Source organism: Pecten maximus, chromosome 7, assembly GCF_902652985.1.
Source record: "Pecten maximus chromosome 7, xPecMax1.1, whole genome shotgun sequence".
NCBI classification, from domain to species: Eukaryota; Metazoa; Mollusca; class Bivalvia; order Pectinida; family Pectinidae; genus Pecten; species Pecten maximus.
This window is the reverse complement of record NC_047021.1, coordinates 32,156,774-32,179,710: the sequence shown is the minus strand read 5'-3', so window position 1 is coordinate 32,179,710 and position 22,937 is coordinate 32,156,774. Positions and strand designations below refer to the sequence as shown.

The 22,937-nt window shown below is 34.8% G+C and overlaps 1 protein-coding gene across 1 annotated transcript; it reads right to left on the bottom strand.

Moving 5' to 3' along the window:
- Positions 1–4,746: 4,746 nt before the first annotated feature.
- Positions 4,747–19,932, bottom strand: LOC117330601. The gene is made up of 10 exons (XM_033889017.1): positions 19,849–19,932; positions 15,282–15,452; positions 14,421–14,507; positions 13,991–14,078; positions 13,297–13,416; positions 12,512–12,661; positions 11,721–11,858; positions 10,126–10,314; positions 9,631–9,708; positions 4,747–7,627 (listed from the first exon to the last, which is right to left on the bottom strand). The coding sequence occupies exons 2-10, from the start codon at positions 15,438–15,440 to the stop codon at positions 7,488–7,490; spliced, it is 1,149 nt and encodes a 382-aa protein (XP_033744908.1). The 5' UTR covers positions 15,441–15,452; positions 19,849–19,932; the 3' UTR covers positions 4,747–7,487.
- Between the last annotated feature and the right edge of the window lie 3,005 nt (positions 19,933–22,937).

Sequence of the window (22,937 nt, the reverse complement as noted above, 5' to 3'; positions counted from 1 at the left end):
GTGGGGCAGTTGCCTGGTACTGACCGTAGACCGGTGGTTTATCTCCGGGTACTCCGGCTTTCCTCCACGTCCTTAAATGACCCTGGCTGTTAATAGGACGTTAAACAAACCAAACCAAAGTATTGGCTGTCATGTGCTGTTAGATATGTTCAGCCAGATCTAGACTTTAACTATATTATATATGATTAATTATATAATAGTCGGTTACTTCATTAATAAGAAACCACTGAAAAGATTTAGAATCAAAGTGTTTTAACAAACTACAGTTGCAGAGAACAATCCTCACTTTTTAAACTTTAACAGCAGTTGCATTTATATCAGAAATACACAGTAATTTTATTTGAATAATGAATAGAAATATAGATTGTTATATATATGTATAAATATACCTATATAAATATACTATTAATATCCTAATATCTTAATAATCTTTAGTTATGATGCATGCTTATATATTTGGTAAATTAATGTTTACAATTTATAATGTTCTAGTTTTAATTAATTCTTTACTTTAAGTATGACATATGGCTTTATGATGCATTATTTGATAAATCAAGTTTTTTAATTATTTTTTCTCTCTCAAAGATTCTTGTTTCGTTAAACAATTGCTCCAATACATAGTCAGTATTGAAGCTGGTAGTCTGTGTATCAGTATACATATAGTATTGGTAATGCAAGGTTAAAGATAAATTTGTTGTTCATGCTCTGATGAATACCCTCTGTATGCTTTGTATACTGTATTGTTGGTAATATTTGTGGGGGATTTAATTTCGCTATATCCACAATCATTTAATATAGTGTGAAAATAAACACCCAGCAAATATTTGCATAAGTATTGACTGCATAAGGTTTACAAGGCTTAGTTGCGCAAAATTTAATACATTGTACCTGCAAACTAGGAATGACTGAAACATCTGTGAAATATTAGCCCTTTGAAATTTAACGACTGTACATTACTTAAACAAAGCTGTAAAAATAACAGAGAAAAGTGTTTACCATTCTCATAACCATTCAAGCTTACTTTACACAAATATCAGTAACAAGTTTTAACAATTATGTTGACCAAAGCAAAATAATCATAATCAAAATAAAGAGACATATAGGTAACCATAGTTTTAAATGACCTTAAGTTGTTCCCATAGTAACATATATCCTAGTTACCATAATGTCAAATGGTCTTGTTACCATGGTGACAAATGGCCTTGTTACTTTGGAGAAAAATGACCTTGTGACCATGGTCACATATGACACTTACCATGATGACAAATGACCTTGTTACCAGTGTAGCTCATTGTTACTATGGTGACAATTGACCTTGTTGCCATGGTGTGAAATGATGTCATGTTACCATGGTTTCATATGACATCAAATCTTCAAATTTCAGTTGGTCAGTCAGTACAATCAAGTAGATTTAGTACCGTGGTACAGAATGTTGGAGTGTGTTATAGCATGATGTATGAAACGAAGAATGTTACATGTATAATGGTGTAAACAATGGGTATGTAAGCAAATATGATGAAATATCATTTTCAACCATCTTGGAAACACTAGGACAAATTCCACACACAACACCTATATGTATGACTGTGTGTTTATTGTATAGTACAGTACACATATGGACCCTCAGGTTGGAGTTAATGTCTTAAACAATCCTAAACAATTACAACATTCATAATGCATAGTTTAAATGATTCATGGTTTTATGTTTTTATGTTCAGGTTATATGGCATAACATTAGAATGTTTAAATCTCCATTCAGTTATGGAGATATTCATATGGCTATATTGATTTTGTACTAGAAGCTCACCAGTCTTTATAAATTGCATTTAAAGGTTCTGAATTGTTTAAAAGTTTTTATATATATATATATATTTTTTTTTAATTAGTCAAATTATCCGGGTAATCATGAATTGCATTAACAAACTATTATGATGATTTTTACATCCTGTGTAATGTTACTGTAAAATTATTTTTTCCATTGTAACTTAAAAGTTTACCGGAAGGGGATATACCGGTCTGTATAATAATTTCTGGTTAAAATATGCATCCTGTTTGCCCTAAATTTTACATAAACTTCGAAAATTTAAATGTTTGAAAGCTAAAAAAAAAAATGTATGTTTCATTCAGTATGGAGCTGAAAAGCATGTTTTTCCTGTAGCTTCATCTCACACCAGTTATACAATATCCACTGTACAATTTTGTATCTAATTTCATTCTGTTGGCGTTTATAGATGCTGTTCAAATATTAATTTATTACATATCAATATTATGTATTCAATAATCCACATTGTGGACCAAGGATGAGGCTGAATTGAGAAGGTAGTCAGAATGTGTGTCCATGTTTACCCTGGTAGAACATGAAAAAGACATAAGAATTAAATATAAATTGTCTCCTGTATTTGTCCACTGTTGACTGCAACTGTGGTGATGGTATCGATGAAGTAGGTGTCGCATAAGTCAGGGGTTTGTTGTAAGATTTTGAAAATATTCCTGTAAAATCTATATGCTATGGGAGGACCCAAAAAAAAGGAAATTTCATGCACGGTGGTTGCTTTAGAGATCACAGCTTATCATATGGTACTGATAGAATTAGATCACTTTTTTCTGTTCATGTTTGACAAATGTACCTGCTGTCTAGGAGGTCCTCTAGGTAGATATTTACAATAGCTATCAGTTAACCACAATGTAGGAGGGTCAATGCACACGGCAGGCCTTTGGCTAGAACAAAATAATTAAGAATAGTTGCTATTTGCTTTTGATGACTCTAAATTGTACCAATTATTTGTCATGGTAAAGCTTTATCCCAAGCCTGAACTACTTAAACTTTTTTTTTTACTTTTTCAGTTGCCAAGTATTATCAAATGTCAATCAATTAATTTAGGTCTTGCCTCACTATATTAGCATACACTTCTTCAGAATATTAATCTTTGTTTTTCTATGTTTCAAAATATGCTGTGAATTATTATTCCAGGAATGTTAATATTTTTACTTATTACGTCATGCCAGTATGGGTAATAATCCCATCTAGTTAATAACCTGTTAGAAAATTAATGTTTTTATTTATAATCAACTTAACCGTTAAATGTTTCTATATATAGCAAAGCAGGGTCACTAGAATGTTTGAATGTCACACACAGGTGTGTCATACATAAGAACGAATATGCACACTCTGCCTACACCGCACTTTCTGGGGGGGACGTATGACCATCGGTCAGAAATTGTCCGTCCGTTTTCAAGAGCTACATTATCGCAGCTTAATTATAAATGAGTAACACCAGGGTTTTGGCATTAAGGACACAGAGATACTAGTTCAGGGTGATATAAAGAAGCCAAATGATCAGGATAGTTTTGAGTTTGACACACCTGTTCTAGGATGTGATAATCTAGATTAAGTCTCATGTATTGTCCATTCACAAATACAATGTATACCGTATTGTGTTGCTATATTGTATTATACTTCTGAGTTCAAATGTTGGAATTTTCTCTCTTTTGTTGCATATATATAAGATTTTTTGTTAAGCTTCATCATTTCTTGTTTACTATTGTTATATAAGAAAATAAAGGTGACAACTTAATGACCTTGAACCATTGTTATCTTGTCTGTTGATAGTTTAATGACCTTGAACCATTGTTATCTTGTCTGTAGATAGTTATAGATTGACGAGTTCAGTTTCCTTTTAATACACAAGAATCTTCAAGTGGAGATTCTTCATGTTATAGGAACCAATGCATTAGTCATTATTAGAAAGAGCAATTCCTCTTTTGAAACAACGAAGGACGAACTGTTGATCAGCTGACTTCGTCTGTAATTTGATAATTTTTGTTGGCACCTGAGCCGAACACTCATGGTGGCCTATATTGATAGTCCGTTGTCAACTGTCATTTTTCATGCGTTTACTTTTTCTTGTGAACAGGATAACTTGAATAAATATGAATAGATTTTGATGAAACAGCCTTATATCAGTAAGATATGGGGCGAGTTTAAAATGGAACCAATTCTTGAACTTTAACTAGAGTTATTGCCCTTTGCACCATTACTATTTACCTTTAGACCATGTGAACACAATAGCTTAAGTAAATATTAATAGATTTTGATGAAACTTGGTATGCTGCCTGATATCAATAACATCTCGGATGAGTTCAACAGTTGGACAATGGGACCGATTTAACTGTAACAAGAGTTATTGCCCTTCGCACTATTATTATTTACCTTTAGACCTTGCGAACACGACAACTTGTCCAAGTATGAATGGATTTTGATGAAACTGGGTATCATAATATTTTGGATGATATTGACAATCAGACTGATTCAATTCTTCTTATTACTTTTCATTATTAAATTAATTTTGATGACAGAATCAATGTCACTTTGGCACCTGAGGAGCATATATTGTTCTGCTCTGTATTACTCTTGTTGTTTGATGTACCTGTGTAGGTATTGTGTGTAATTTTTGATTTCAAGAATTCAAGGTTCAAAGACTATGTAACTGCAGTAGAAAAAATATTAAGGATAAAGATTGATCAAACTTCAACAAAACAATTTCCAAAATGCAAGGTAATCTTTTGTGACAGAAAATTTCAAGAATTTTGTTTAATAAATACCGAGATGCTGTGTATATGAAGATGAATGAAAGCTGTTGTATTACTAGTGTATAACCCAATTTTTTGTAAGAATGAAGACTTCATTAAAATACGAAATTTTAAACAACTTTATTTTTATAAAAAAGTATAAAAACTAAACTCTCGGTTTCAATAACAAAATAAATACACATATCAATTTACAACATTTTAACGATGATGGAATGTGTGGCAGATCAAACATACTTAAATATACTGACTAGAAATATCTGACAAAATCTGGCAAATTCTACAAAAGATATTGGACGTAATTTGACTGGAATGCAAATGTAAGTGCATTATTAAGGTATTAAACTGACATGGATCATTCAAAGTAAATACTTAGCAACCAAGTCAAGACATACTGATGCAAACCCTATACCTGGAAACAGTGGACATCATAGACAATTAACAAGGACAAACTCAGCAGTTAACTGTACATATAGAACCAGTAACATTGTGTAGTAGAGAATAATGATGGGGAAATTCAAAATCGATCATCGGTTATAATCAAAAAGGTCTTCCGATGTAGATATTTAGTTACATAATGGAATGACAGGTTTCAATTTATACATGAAATATATGTTTCATCTAGAACACAGGAAAATATCAATCTACTGATAATCTGATTATGAAAATTTAATCGATCATCGGACCAATTGATGTTAAACAATAAGTTGATTGATGATATGGTCCCCTCACAACTACAGAAGTATATAGAACACCTGGTGGTCATTATTACGACCTTGAATGTAATAGGTAAACTCCACAAAACACGAGGAAAACACTGGACGTTAAATTGACAAACTCTATAAAAATGGACAAAAAATAGTCTTAAAGTCTTTAGGCACAGTGTATAATTAATTAATCAGAGAAGTCATAGAAATACACAGGAGCATAACACTATACAGATCAATTGTATAACAAATATGTAAAATAAACACTTTTAACAGCAATGAACATGGAAAATCTATCTACTACATACACTTGGCACAGGTAACTTGATCAGTTACTTTAAAGGAGGTTGATGTGAATTAAGCTGTATTCATTACAGTTGTGTCTCCGTATTATTACTGAAGTATGTATATCACAGCTGTATTCCTACGCCATCAATTTACTTCTTACCTATACTTGGTCTCTGTAAGGATTCAGTCCCTTGCATTCCTTCACCAATAATTGTACAAGTATCTCGGTACGTTTTGTATACTTACTGATTGTGATATTTGACATGAAATCTCGATAATTAAAATGGTATATGTACTTGTTGACCTTGACCTTTGACATGGGAGTTGTATGCATTTTTCACTATAACCTTTGATATGAGAGTTGTATGTATCTCTCACTATTACCCTTGTATTCTATGACCTTGACCATTGATATGAGAGTTGTATGCATCTCTCACTTGATGACCTTGACCTGTGATATGAAAAGTTTCTAATGTACAAAATAATGTACAAACCTTTGATGAAATTGTCATTGTATGAATGACATTAGCTTTTGATATGAAAAGTTGCATGCATCTTTTATCACGTTGGTACTAATGACCTTGACCTTTGATATGAACAAGTTTATGCATCTTTCACTCAACACTTTGGTACTAAAGATCTTGACATTTGATGTGAAAAGTTTCGCACATCTTTCACTCATCACCTTGGTTCTAATGACCTTACATATAACATTTGATATGACACTGTGATTACAAAAGAACCATCAAGCTAAACTATATAACTTAATAGAAATTCTAATAAAAATTAGGCCTGACTAATACCCTATAAAGACTTTTGACTTATCTTAAATGATTACTTAATAGTGCCTGACCATTACCCTATAAAAACGTTTAAATTATGTTATATGATTACTTAATGGTTGTAGAAAAGTATCTTCTTATGCTTGGTAAGTTTAACCTTACTGTGACTTAATCTAAAAAGAAATCTAAAATACATTCATACATATGTATTATATTAGCATCATATTATTTAAAACGAACTTACAATTCAAGCATTGAAAATAAACGGGAATGTTTTTCTTCTATTTTGACTATTCTGCATTCAGAGCTATAGGAGCATACCCTTAAGAAAACTAAAATGTCTTCTCAGACCAAAGTCTGATGAATGTACAATACACTTTAGGTTAGGTGAGGGACAACACCATAGATTAAGAAGATTCTGTGCAATATCTATTTTTGCTTTAAATATGCTTCAATTCAAATATTGATGACCTTTTACAAATAATGATAACCACACACATTACACACCATTTCTGAATTAAACATCCTTGCTAATAAGTTTGTAAATGTTCACAAACAAAAATTGTGAACAAAACGTACAAAAAGGCTCCATGACTTATCATTAGAATGGTTGAAAAACTTGAATTTGCAAACTACTGGAGATTTTGTTTAAAACACACATACCTTGTGGAAAACAAAAACACAAAATACTATAATTGAAATCTTTTGATATATCATTAGAAGAGTATACACACAATTTGATATCAAAACATTTATACATTGCATGATATGTATTGTTCTAGTTCAATAGAAGGTTGAGCATTCAATAATGTAGAAGTGGTAAATAAACATAGTATTAACATTTTTTTTCTCCATAAATCTTGATATTTGGCAGTGCATCAGACTACCAATAACATTTAAATATAAGAAACAGATATCATTACCTTCTTCATCTTAAGAATATGTACCCATCTTAAGAATATGTACCCAGTGTATTTCAATCGGAGGCAGCTTGTTTTTAAACTCCACTTCATTTAAATCTACAAAAACCATCATGAGCACTTTACAATTTTCTGTTTTCTACAACATTTCTGACAATTATTTTTACATCACTGATTCACAAACTGTTTGTAAATAAAGCCAGCTACCATTGTTGGTAGGGTGCACACCGGCCGTGGAATATTCGGAAGGAACCATCACTATCACCTGTAAGCTCTGCCCAGAAAAATGCCTTCACACCCATAAATCCCTCTGTTCGGATCCTGTTTGCGAGTATTTCATATCCTTGAAAAGAAACAAGTAGGGTTTGTAGTGATAGATTAAATTCATCTTCTATGGTTTCAGTTACCCTGTATACATACAGTAGGACACCCATACATGTATCTGAACTGATCTATGGACTTGTGATATTTTTAGTTTTGCAAATGTGATACATAATATCATAACCATGGATAAACTAAAGGTCTATGGGTGGTCACAACCATTTAGGCTATTTGGTGACCAATGGTGTGGCCTAGCTTTTACTCAAAATTTGTATTTTTTGAAATTTGACGTTGAATTTTTTTTATCTTTTGACTTTTCAAAATGTACATATATTGTGTATTTTCCTTATATGGATCTAGAACGTAGTACATTGAAATTTTTCAGTTTAGGTTATGAGATAATGCAAGGGAACCAACCTGAATCAAGAATATGTTTACTGTCTTAAAAATATGCAGTGATATACATGTACATGCATCATAATGACAATAAAATTCAGCATTATACTTATACAAGTTGACATGATCAAAGTCCATATCTAGCTTGGTTGAAACTAAACCACTTTTGAGTAAATATTGTACAAACACTTATTAACTAAACCAAAATGAAGTAGCGCCTCTTAACTTACATCATACACATGGACACATCATAACAACTAGTAATAACAGATATACTTGACATCATGCATGTGTTGATGTTGAACCAGGTAATGAACAAATAAACTTTTAAAAGGTACAAGTATTAAAGACACAGAGAGAAGTATTTGTTTTAATTGGCTCAATAAAGATTTTAGTGGTCATCACCAGGGGCGTAGCTTCCTATACGCGGGACGCAAGTGCGTACACATAATTTTCAAAAAAAAATATACCTTATATATATACATATAGATATACCAGAAAATTGGCACGAGAAAGAATATGTTAAAGTGCTCGAAAGGCCTATAAAAAATCAGTTGGTACCTTCGGCACCACATCTGCGTACACATTGAAACAGGTCTAGCTACGCAACTGATCACCAAGGTTAAACAGATTTGTGAATGTATATTTTATTGATGCACCACACCATTTTAACATTTTCTATATACACAATCAACAAAGAAGAAAACCATATTTAAATGCTTTTAATCATCTGAACTTGGTCTTTGCCTCCCACATTCAAGCTTACCTTTATGAAATTACCGTTTTGAAATTTTATGTTCAACAAAATAAAAATAATTCTAAATCTAACAGAAGAACATGTCCCCATGTGTTTTAGATGTGACTGGAGATTTACTGTATCAAGAAATTGCAATTCATTTACATAATTATGTGAGTAGCTATTTAAGCAAAAAGGTTTCAGCTAAATCTGCAATAAACAGCAACACCAAATTTGAAGTACAAGAAGCCCATCGGGCCTGTCTCGCTCACCTGATTCTGCAGCAAGTTTGAAGTTGCTCTAGGTCATTTCTGCAGGTACTATCCTGATTACCACTTTATTCAAATATCAGAGTAGGGTATATGTAGGTTTATTCATGTCAATAAATTTTCTAGTCCTTCATTCCAACATACTATTGGCCTTAATTATATCAGGTCTCAGAGTCTCTTGGCTATCAAAAAATCATTGTTTAAAGATTTACGCTTATTTGACCCCTATGACCTTGATGTAGGTCAAGGTTATTCATTTGAGCAAACTTGGTAGCCCTTTATCCTAGCATGCTACAGGCCCAATATCAAATCCCTGGGTATCTTGCTTATTGAGAAGTCGATTAAGGATTTTAGCCTATTTGACTCCTGTGACCTTGAATGTAGGTCAAGGTCTTTCATTTGAACAAACTTGGTAGCCCTTAGTCCAAGTATGCTACAGGCCCTGATCCTCTTGGTCATAGAGAAGAAGTTGTTTAAAGATTCTAGCCTATTTTACCCCTGTGACCTTGAAAGTAAGTCATGGTCTTTCATTTGAACAAACAACAGGCACCACAACTTGGCATAAGCTCACTTTACCTTTGGGCAGGTGAACTTTCAAGTATAATGCTAATGATTATTATATACCTTTCTCTTTAGTGTAGACAAAGCCTTCCACAGTTCTGTCAGCGTTATACACCATCATTTCCCCACAGGGCAGGTTACCTGGAACAGATGTGGCAAAAAGAAATATGATGGTTTTCTTTCTTTCTTAACTGATAAATCAACATATTTTGATTCCTTAATTGCCAGATTCGAAGTAGTTTGATAATCCTTCCTGAAAACAATTGTCCTTTCAAAAAAAATTGCTCTAAGGGTCACTTATTAATTGCAAAGTCTGAGACTAGAGCATTGAGGTCAGCAAAGCTTCCTACAGTTCTTAGAAGCACTCAATAGCATGGTATTCATACATTTCTTTAGGGCTAATCCAATAAAATTCATATCCAACAGGACTCAAGAAAAAAAAACGAAAATCTTTGCATGGTTGGTGCTGGAGAAAATATAGCTTAATATCACTAAGTGTTCGAAGAAAAATGTAGTGAAAAACAGTTTTGGCACCCTTTCCAGAACTGTGTAACCTACCAATTGGAACCTGTACTTTGACAACAAATCTTTTATTTCTGAGGAATTCCATTTTTTGGGGAGCTTCACTGGCATTGCGCATGAAGACCTTGACATTGGGTTTCGTAGAACCCATGACTCTGTAGAAGGAAGTCTGGATGCCTTGTCCTTTCCGTTCATTGGCATGAAAGGGTCTTGCCACGACAAAGCCTGTCAGGAAAATACACATACAATGAAACTAATCTATAGTAAGATCTTTAAAACATCCATTTCCATTTAATTTGAGAATTATGAAATGACCCTATAAATTTGTCTTGTGATGTAAAATGAAAAGTTTCTTAAATGTCATATGGAATAGTTCGTTTTTTTGTTTGTTTTTTAAAAGGTGTTTTAATGTCCTTACAACAGCCAGGGTCATATGAGGACAAGTGACCAGGAGACACTAACAGCCAGGGTCATATGAGGACAGGTGACAAGGAGACACCAACAGCCAGGGTCATATGAGGACAGGTGACAAGGAGACACCCACAGCCAGGGTCATATGAGGACAGGTGACAAGGAGACACCAACAGCCAGGGTCATATGAGGACAGGTGACAAGGAGACACCAACAGCCAGGGTCATATGAGGACAGGTGACAAGGAGACACTAACAGACAGGGTCATATGAGGACAGGTGACAAGGAGACACCCACAGACTGGGTCATATGAGGACAGGTGACAAGGAGACACCCACAGCCAGGGTCATATGAGGACAGGTGACAAGGAGTCACCAACAGAAGAAAACAAAAGACAGAAATTAAAACAGAGCACTGAGGAAAGAGAGGGAAGATTTAAGATCCCAAGTGTTACAATAGGGAGTAGAAGATCTATTTTGGTCTCTTCAATGTCATCTAAGTAGAAGCCACAGAGGAAAATCCCCAATTCTTCAGGGGCCCACTTTTAGTCACCTTCTAAAATTAACATACAGGGGGGTATACAGCTGGCTTAATTCTAGCTATCTAGGCCTCTCCATTAATTGTCCTCTGATTAGAAGGCAATGGAGAAACCACCCCAACACAGCACAGGGGCCCCACAGTTAGTCAACTCTTACGACATGCGGTTGGATACAACAGATAAGTTCTTTCCCTGCTCCTTCACATTTTCATATGAAATAAAAACTAATGTAGAATTCTGTTAAACACACTTGAAAGAAATACAGATATAATTCATAACTCACCCCTAGAAATCAATCTAGACAAAGAAATACAGATGTAATTCATAACTCACCCCTAGAAATCAATCTAGACAAAGAAATACAGATATAATTCATAACTCACCCCTAGAAATCAATCTAGACAAAGAAATACAGATATAATTCATAACTCACCCCTAGAAATCAATCTAGACAAAGAAATACAGATATAATTCATAACTCACCCCTAGAAATCAATCTAGACAAAGAAATACAGATATAATTCATAACTCACCCCTAGAAATCAATCTAGACAAAGAAATACAGATATAATTCATAACTCACCCCTAGAAATCAATCTAGACAAAGAAATACAGATATAATTCATAACTCACCCCTAGAAATCAATCTAGACAAAGACTAACTTTTTGGCCCATCACTCACCTGAACAAGCAATTCGATGCCCTCCTTCTTTCCAGTGCAAAACCTGACATTCTCGCTGACAGTACATGGTCACATGACATCGACCACACCTCTTCAGCCCCGCCTTCGGGATCTGTTTACACCAGGCACAAATTGCATCTGACAATGGAAAATTCATCAAGAGTAGTCTAAAATATGTATTAAAACTGCAACTATATTCATCCAACAATACGCCCATGCCTGGTAATAATCCCTTGAAGCTGCTTCCATTTCTATTGAAGTTCACTGAAAATTCCATCAATTTTTTAATTGTCCTGCATCATGCAAGCTCATTCCCTATTTTAAGGAAAAGTTGAAGTGTTGACTGCTGGGCTTATTCTAGGACAAATCAGGGAAGCGACAGCTGGGTAGTAAAACTTTGAGTTTAGCAGAGTAATATAAACTGAAACTTGTCAGTGTCAGCTGAAGTTAGCTTACTTAGTGGTGTTAACGAATCTGTAAACTCGGAGCTCACTCCGCCAGTGAATGGGCACCTGTTAGATCAGCTCAATAACATAAATACAGAGCACAGCTGTGAGTGCAACTATTGAGAACTGAACAATATCAGATATCAGCATTGTAAACAATGAGTTCAGTTAGTATATAAACACTTATATATGCAAAATGTATGTATAATCTCAGATCACAGTCTGCAGCGTAAACTTAACATCATCTCAGGGCTCAGAAGTGCTGCATAAATAACTCACAGTCTGCAGCGTAAACTTAACATCAACTCAGAACTCAGAAGTGCTACATAATACTGTCGTACAAACCTACTGTGTCTCTCTTGGCATCAAAGACAATAATGGCATCGTGAAGGATTGCCTTGGTCTCATCGTCCTTGGCCAGTTCAAATGGGGTGGTCCCATCTTCATCTTCTATACGGGGATCCCCATTCCATTCAAGTAACAGCTTCAAACAATCTACCGAACATACAATTCATATTACTGGTAACTGTCCAAAAATGTCTGAATCTATCTAAAATTATGACTAATGAAAAGATTTTTTTGTGTTTTTGAAATTTATATATAAATGTACATGTATGAAAAATCAACATTATTATATTGCCAGTACATATGGTTAAGATTTTTTGATATCAACTTAAATTTGTATGGATGTTTTAGTTCCATTTTAGTAAAGAGTGCAGTAGACCTCTTTTTCAAACAAATGCTTGGACATATATTATAAGATGAATGTAAATATGTACATTGTATTCTGTACTGAAAACATGAAGTTTGAGAAAGATTATCTCAATATGGAAATATGGAAGTGGACTTTGCTGAATTTAGGTTTCAATTTTCAATTTCAATTAAGCATCTGAAAAATAAAATTATAACTATATACTGTAATGGCATATAAAATGGATTAGAAACACAGTAATATGATTATTTTAATGAAATAATAAAAAGTACTTATAATTACTTTTCATGAAATTATATGAACAGAATGTATAAAAAGCATTCTTTGAAAATATTTTCCTTTAAATTGAATGTTTTATAATTTCAGAAATTATCACAGGACTAATAGAGTCTGACAATGAACTAATCCATACTATTACCTATATTCCCCTGTAGAGACGCCCCGTGTAGTGGTGTGGCCCCGCTGTGAGTTTTCACATTAACATCAGATTTTCCTTCTGTCAGCAGGTACTTGGCCACCTCTACATTTGGGTAACGACCTTCAAAATATTTCTTTTAGATATTGATATTCAATTTAACATACTTCCAGCAATACATGTATGCAGTTCTTGTCTAATTTTCAGCAGCACTATTTCTGTGCACAGACTTTGAAAGTATGATTAATGGCACAAAAGCTAAAATATTGAGGCAAAATATAACAGCAATCAAAATATCTGCACTAACCAGCTCACTTGCTGCACTTTAATGCTGCACACAAATAGTGTGCCACAATAAAGTCATTGTACAGAAGCTCTATGACTACACATTAAGGTTTTCTATAAGGATGCCAAGTACAGTACTATATACATATCCTTTGTCACCAAGTATTTTCCAATATACTTGATACCAAAACAAAAGCTTACAAACTAAGTCACAATACTTAATACACTTTTGAATATATTCATTTGATAGTATTTCTTATTTTTTCAAAATATTTGAGAATTTCTGTAAAGGAATGGAAACAGCAGACCCTATTAATCATTGCATTTGATGTACAAGGCACAGAATCTATATCCTTTCCACTAGAATCTAGATCCTTTCCACTCTGAGCTAATTGCTTATAATATTACTAACCAGTTGCTAGGAAGAGTGGAGTAAAGCCAAGAACATCTTGTGCACCCACATCTGCTCCGTATCGTATCAACATGCTAACTGCATGCAGCTGTAAAAAACAAATACTATCATAATACAGGTTTTTATGAAATATATAGTGATATTCTACAATTTAAATAAATCAATGTAGATTATATATAATAGTGCTTGAAGATGTATTGGTAATTTGTCAAATCTTAAGATTTGGATTGGCTAAGTATTCAAAAAATTTATAAATCAAATCTTCTTATAAATTGATGCGTAAAAAACTTCCATTCAGTTCTATTTAAAAACTTTGAATTTACAATATTGCAATTGCATGTTTAACATTTAATTGATTAATCACGTCAATTAAAAGAATGCAGAACAAAGAAACATTTTAATTAGATCCATATATAAAATGGTTACACACATTTTGGCAAGAAACAGCAAAATGTAGAGCCGTCATTCCTGCTTTGTCAGTTTCATTGATCTTTTCGGGATCTGTGTCCGACAGTATCTAAAATAAACAGAAGATGTCTCACTGGGTTACAACTAAGTTAAAAGTGAAAAACCACAATCACATGACAGAAAATTGAATTAAATGTTTTTTTAACTTATAAATAATCATACATGAAAATTGAACTTCATAATGTGGTCTTTGATTTGATATTTAGTTAACAAGAGGCCAATGTGCCTAAAGGTCACCCGAGTCCTGATATATTTCAGTCACTCTGACCCATTCTGGCATTGCCCATCAGCCCCTTGGGGATAAGTCAGAACTAATATCTTATGTGGTAATATAATCAAGTTTGAAATATTTCCAAAGGTAATCCAACAAAATATGCTGATAAAAAGTGATTTTACCATATAACATATAACAAATTTTATCCCCTCCCAAGGCCGAGAAACGTGAAACACCAGGGACATGAAATTCAAAATTTTGATAAAGCAAAACTTCTACTTTCATTTTTTTTTTTAATTCTATCATATCTGGATCTTGAGATATAGTTGGTGAGATGAAACCTAAATGTAGCTAGCAGTGGGTGGAGACATATAGGTGGAAAACCAGTAACAACTAAAGGGTCTTAAGAAGAATATTTTTTTCAACAATTTTGGTTGATTCATTAGTTTGGCCATGAAAGATTTCTGCAAAATGTCATGAAATTGGTTTAGCAGGGGCTTCTGAGGAGTCGCAAATGTATATTGCTTACGAACGGACAACAGACAGCAAAGGCGATATTGTAATCAGACATTGGATGTAATTTGTATTGGAGTCCATCCTTTTTCCTACCTGTAGGTAATCCCTCAGAGCTGTAAAATCTCCAGACTCTGAAGCATGACAAACAAGGGCAGACAACTCTGTTTCTGGTCCATGGCGATACATTTCTAACTCAGACTTGCTCATGTCGGAGATATTTCTGTTTCCAGTATTGCTTGATTTGTTATCCATTCTGGTTTCTCACTAAGGATACAATGATAAATACCAAAATACAATGATGCATACCTAGAAAACAAGGCATTTAGTAAACAATACAAATCTCCCACCCATGCATACCACCTGAAATAACCTGCAAATTAACTCACTTGATGTATTCTCATACCTGACCAATCTTTGAAGTTTAATCAAAATATTAACTTTGACCTAACCGTTGATTTCGGCACCCTAAAATGCAAAAACGTTCCAGGTATTCTCATACTTGACCATTATAAGAAGTTTAATCAAAATATGTTTAAAAATGAAGTCACTGAGTCATATGGTTGTCTCATGGATGAAATTCAAGGCATCATCACTGCTATACTCTCACTCTCATTGTTGGTGGAGAAGTTCAAGGTAACAAAGGCCACACTAGTGATGACACTGCAAGATTTAAAGAACAAGAAGATAAGCCACGCAGGATTATCCAGACTAGGACAGGAAGGAAATGGTCATCAAGCCAGTCTGTTGAGCAGGCTGAGGGAGCTCTCAAGCACCGGGTCATCGTCGTAGCCACCAGCTCAGGATGGCAAGGTTTTGGGTCAACCCATTTCCAGACGTGGGAAGGTACAGATGATAAGGAAAAACTTTTTGGTACAGGGGGAAATCAAAAGAGAAGAAGAAGGGACCAGGAAAGCAAAGGCAACAGTGATGGGCTCTCAAGGAACATGGACAAAATGGTATCTGCCAGAACAGAAACTTCCATGGACAGACTTGTAGTGATATGAACCACTGAGGATCAAGTTCCTGCTGTGGTCGGTATATCACTTTACCATTGTCAGCAAACCTGCATCTGTTGGGACTACCAGGGTGCACAAGTGCTGACTGGGCCAAGAGCAATGGACCATGGGTCGTATCCTTTCAGCATGCAAGACAGCGTTGACATAGGGATGATACCCGTGGAGGCACCACTAGGTGCTTCAGGAATAGGCAGATGTCTTTGAGGTGGAAAAGAAGAAAAAGAGACCACCTCGGAAGCACAATCCATATCCTCTATCTGGTTCATAAAAAGTATTATTATATAATGTGTATTTATCCATATTCTCATTGGCTAAATCGCTAACATGTGACTTTTGATAAATAGCGATATTAACTAGTTTCCAAAGCAAAACCAGTTAATATCAAAAAACCAGTTAATAACACCGGCGCTAAAAATAGATTATGAAAAACCAGTTAATAACACCTCCGCTAAAAATAGATTCTGGAAATACCCTACCGGAAGTTACATAATACCATAGCAACGCATAGGAAATGGCTGCCTCTGCTTTTTCGCCGGATTCAAGTCCTAAAATAATGCGGTTTGCGTCTCTAAACGATGAGAACATTAACAAGTTAATGACAGAAAAGGATTCCATAAACACAAGAAGAGCGACAGACTCGGCTGTAAAAAAATTAAGGAATATTTAAAAGAAAAGAACGTGGCAGAGGACGTTGAGACTTTGGACTTTGAGTTGAGTACGTTTATCATTTCATCATATATACTTTGATTATATAATAAAACAGTTATGGACTTTTTACTTGGTTAATATGCTCGGATATTAACCAGAATGTAACCATATTGACCCCGGCTTCGCCTCGGTCAATATTAGTTCCATTCTGGTTAATATCAGAGCATATTAACCAAGTAAAAAGTCCATAATTGTATATTATCGAGCAACACAGGCATTCTGGAAGGGGTAGAGACATTGGAGATAGGAGTAGACTTGGGAGAAAAGTTGGTGTTTTCTCCGATGTCGTACAGACAATGCTTCGTCCGGATGTAGTGATATCTGCCTAATCCAGGCAGATTTTAGTCATCAAATTGACAGTGCCCTGGGAGAAAAGGCAAACTTGGCTGTTTTCCGTGGAAATCAGAGGAAGAGGATTCCAAACACGCTCAGTCTGGAAGACATTGTAGGCTGTGGGTGTGGTCAGAAAGGCATGCAGGACAAGGGTTGAAACGTCTAGAGATTGATGGACCCAACTGATGATATCAATATGGATTTGCAGTAATCCTACAACTGTATAGGTACATAATTATATAATGATTCTTGAAATAAAGATAAGTTACACAGGTCTATAATACCAGTCAATGCCTTTTAAATCAACATTTTTTAATCACTCTTGAAAGAAAAATTTCAGGAGATCTTAATGTTGGAGGGAACTAGAATAGCCAGAGAAAATTTTGAAGCCCAACATACCACAAGTACCTAGAAAAATGTATACTTTAAAACTTATTTGGAAACAGAAGAGTTTAAATACAATGTACCACAAAAGGTGGAAAAATATTCTGCCAAAAACAAGACCTGTAAACATTGCTGTGATTAAGGATCAGTATATTCCATATTAACGCCAAACAGATTGTGGTATCTTCCATCACCAAAACCTTACTGATGCAGTAAAACTAACGTTACATTTATTTTTAAATTAAGTGGAATTTTATGTAATTATGCTCCTTTAATTTTCCGGCATTGCTGTATAATAATTTCTTTTGGCTCCGAATATGACGTGAGAGGTGGCATTACTGGTTAAGATGAAGTATGTGTTTGGTCAAAATATGTATTGGTGTAGCGGTAAATGGAAAATGCAGATATGCAGTTAAAAATAAAACAAAGTTAAGATTGAATGCAAGCTGAATAAGTGGATGTATCTTTTGAAATGACACATTAATAAGATTATATTCCTGATTCAAATGCAGTCTTTTATCACCAAAAGTGATTAAAACTGATATAAATGTGTTATCCATGCTGAAACGCGTTAGTTCGTTAATTTATTTCACCAACAGTTTTACATTATAACCACCAGCATTAAAACTATACCGTTAATCTTTTTTTAAGACATTTCTTGTCTCTTCTTCGATTCATTTATTTTGTGGGTTATATTTATCGTTCTTTCCATTAAACATTTCAACCTAAAATTTAATTAAAAAAAAACAAGAGTTCTGAATTAATTTGTTCTAGCCAAAGTCAGAGATGAGAGCTACTGGTGGCTGTTCCACAGCACTTAAAAACCTTCTACTTAACCAGTAAATGACCTACTACAAGAGAGTGAAGTTCATGTCATATGTAGGTGTATAGCACTATTCAAGACTGGAAGGGAAAGGATTAATGTTGATGAGCAGAGATAGCTGATCTGAAGGAAATTAAGTGGAGAGAGAGTCAGAGGAAATTGTTTCGGAATGGATGTTATTCCAATCTTTGATTGTTCGAGGAAGGAAGTATTTTTTCACATCCTGCATGAGATAATTTGATGACAGCTTAGTTTGTATGGAAATAAGGTGTTTAGTGGTAATGGACACTTTTTTATGACAGATTTTAGGTAACATGGTCAGCCTCGCATCTTTTCTGCCATATTCAAAGCTATGCCATTTCATATGTTTGTTTGTAAATATATCCCTTTTGAGTATAGATTGATGCTGGAGTAACCTGAGGGCCGACATAGAAATGGCAACGTATAGGCCATTTGTTTGATGGTAAAAGATGAAACTTTGAGATTGCACCTCGGAAAGCCAAGGATTTATAATATTATATTCATATGGGTAATAATAAGCCAGAGCTAATTGTGAACCTCAGATAGCTGGCCTCTCTGTCATATCACTCTAACTGATGGCCATGCAATATGTAGGGATGAAAGATAGCACATCTAGGAATCTATTCTTAGTGACAGAGAAAACTTCTTCAGATGGAAAACTCTTCTTCCATTTCAGCACCAAAAGGGCTAGCTGATCAAGAATTTTCTCTGTGATGTACATGATGGTATCATCTAGGATCTGTAAAGAGTCTGATAGAAGAGGGAATGCACTATCTTGTCTTAGAAAAAACAAGCATACAGATTATGAGATAATTGTGGATAAGTCTAGTACATTTGTAGTTGTGAATTAATTAATTCCTTAACTTTGAAATATAATGCCTACACCAAGAGGTATCCTTTATCAAACACTTTTAAAATCATTTGGCCAAAACTCTAGTCTGCATGTGGCAGAAATATCATATTTAGAGTAATATTATAGCGAATAAACCTACACATTACACACCTTTACATTTCAGAGACTAAGAGGGGTACTTAGCGTACAGTACTGTTCCTATATTTTAAGAAGACAGAGTTGGCACTGGCACCCTACGTCGTTGGTTTGTCGGAACTTTACTCCTTGGCATACTGACATGGTCTGATGAAATCTTTGAGATACGATCAAGAGCTCGAACAAACACTTATCCGAACACTTACGCTAAGTTACAGACTGCGAATATCATATGGACGGCAAAACTAGGAAAGCTAGACAAATTTTAAGTTATCGATGTGCATGTAATAGTAGGCCTATAGTAAACTAATTCAGGCTTTTCGTGATCGTCGATAAATGAAGGTCATCACAGCGATTTTAAAGGAAATAGATAGTCGTTTACATTACCGTTTTCCGTGAAATAGTATCGAAAAAGCAGCCAAGTCTGGATGTTCTAGAAGTTCTTCTGTTCTATCAAGTCCCTTGTGCTCCTGAACGTAGAAGGTCGCTTCAATCATTGAGCAAAACAAAATTAAATTTTAGAATATTCTTTTATAAGAATTGAATTTAAACATACATGATGCTAAATACACAGGAGAATAAACAGAAAAATGTATGTTAAAGCAACAGCACGAAACAAATGGAATATTAAGTGTTTGTCTTAAGGAATCTTAGCTCTTCTGTTTGCCTCCCTTACGAACAGAAGTTGGAGGGCGCGAAGTTTACGCATGTAATTTTGTTAAAAACAGCATGTGTATTTGTCACGTACAGAACATCGCTATTTTCTTTCTTTTTTTTTCGAGAAAGAATGCACAATGTTTTTCTTTATTTTTTTCCGAGCTAACATTTTATTGACATCTTGACAATTAGCCTATATGCTTTTGATAAAACCCATATTCGGTAAGATTAACATTTTTTTTCTTCAATAGATATTTTCAAATGACAATGAATACAATTATAGTTTTTGTTGAATACATATTTTTCAAACTTCAACTTTGAAAAATGGTGTATAAAATACAATAAAAGCCTTTTTGCATTCATAATCAATTTGTCAAGACTACATACAAGACTACATTTTTACAGGTGTATATTAAGGGAAAACCTGCAGAATGGTCAAATTAGGAAAATCAAATTATTCTTAAAATTAATTGAATGATGTCTAGTCGTCGAAAATTACATACGGTGGACATTGGACAACAAGTTTCCGATATACTTTGTCCAGACTGGGTTTGGCCAATATCAGCCAAGACGAGTACGGAATGGAGACCGAAAAGACCGGATAAAAATAAAGTTAGTTTATTTTAGAACCAATTGGGAACACGTTTTAATTTTACCTCTAATTCCTCGTGCGTTGAGTCTGTTTATGTGGAAGGAAAGGTGGGTACCCAGAGAAATACCCATGTAGATGGACAGATGTCCCCCATACCCTTTCGGGGAATCGAACCCCCATCGTCTGGGTGAAAGGCAAGCTCATTACTACTGCGCCACCCATCTAGAGAGCAAGGAATTCAGCTGGAACATTCCGCAGTATCCGTGTGGATGACAAGAAAAGGTTGCTGAAGATTTTCTGGGGGGTGAACTGATTCCAGCGGGACACTTCAACAGTAAGTTACATGGATTATATTAGTACGAATAATTTTACCTGCCCGGCCTTCGTTCCGACCGACGGGGCTAAGCTTATTCGACCCAAGGAACCATGTTTTAGTGATAAATCCTAACGATACCTGATCATTTTCTAAACTGAATGACGAACCGTGGGTATCTTTTTATGGTCAACATCATGATTGCATTTGGGAATACAATGTACTTTATTTCCTTAATTGTGCGTCGGGACGCTAGATGTGTGTAATGCTTTCTTGATCTGGTCTAGTCTGGTCTAGTCTGGTCTCATTGGTCTGGTCTCAATGGTCTGGTCTAGTCTGGTCTAGTTTGGTCTAGTCTGGTCTGGTCTAGTCTGGTCTAGTCTGGTCTAGTCTGGTCTCATTGTTCTGGTCTAGTCTGGTCTCATTGGTCTGGTCTAGTCTGGTCTCATTGGTCTGGTCTAGTCTGGTCTAGTCTGGTCTGGTCTCATTGTTCTGGTCTAGTCTGGTCTAGTCTGGTCTCATTGGTCTGGTCTAGTCTGGTCTAGTCTGGTCTCATTGGTCAGGTCTAGTCTGGCCTAGTCTGGTCTCATTGGTCTGGTCCAAACGTTTGGTTTGGTTTAGCCTCTAGCATGGTTTCATTAGTCTTTCCCCAAAGTTTGGTCTGGTCTGGCCTGGTGTCATTGGTCTGGCCCCAAAGCTTGGTCTGGCCTGGTGTCATTGGTCTGGACTCATTGATCTGGTCTCAAAGTTTGGTCTGGTTTAATCTGGTGTCATTGGTCTCGTCCCAAGTTTGGTTTGGTCTAGCCTGGACTCATTGGTCTGGTCTCAAAGTTTGGTCTGGTTTAGTCTGGTGTCATTGGTCTCGTCCCAAGTTTGGTTTGGTCTAGCCTGGACTCATTGGTCTGGTCTCAAAGTTTGGTTTGGTCTCTCTACTATGTAACATGATTAATACCATGATTGGCACACCAGTTTGCCGTACAATCCTTAATTCTGTAGACAGAGACCTTCAATGGGCAGGTTGAGCAAACATTGCTTTTATTTAGAAATGATATTTTATATAGACTATAAACTTAGCGATGGGAAGGTAAATATGGCTTAGCATCTAGGAGATATGTCATTGTCCTCAAAAAGGTGAATAAGTTTCTACATATGTTATTGTTTAGGAAGTAAATGTGTCGGGATTAGTTGGTATTGATGTGAGAGTTACAGGCAAAACACACAAATGTGAGTGTCATGGAGTCTAATCAGTCAACGTACAGAAATGAGGATTCAGGCTATGGCTTTATTGATTTTGATTAAGCTAAAAATCATATATTTAAGGACTTTCCTTTAACTCTGCTTTCTTATGAGAAATTCTAAGTTAAAGAAATACCTTAGTTAAGGGCTATTGATGAAACTGAGTGCGGTATCAACACAACGTCGCAGAAATAAAATACCACAAGGATAAAGAAGTGACTTTTTGGCACAAAACGGAAAAGTAATGAATTACTTGTTTTGATTTTGGAAAATACATGATTGGTCAGTGTAAATTATTGTATATGATATTGTAATTTCAAGGATTGAGGAACTTTGTGTGCCACAAGGGTAGAAAGACTGACTCTGTTACATTGTAAAAAATAATAAATATTATGTCATGAAACACTGCATAATATGTATACAATTTTGGAAAATAAGAATGTGTTCAATACATACAGGACACTCGAGATATTAGCACCTTTCGATACAAATTGGGACTTAGAATGTACTGTATTGTACTGTTTTACGACAAATCGACAATTTTAGTCATTTAGTAATTTAGGGCCAAAGAATGCCCCATGCCTTTTGTGTTTTAATTTAAACTGCGTTTTATTTGTCAATTTCCTTTTAACAATATATATACAACATATACATGATACAAAATGGAATCAGACAAGT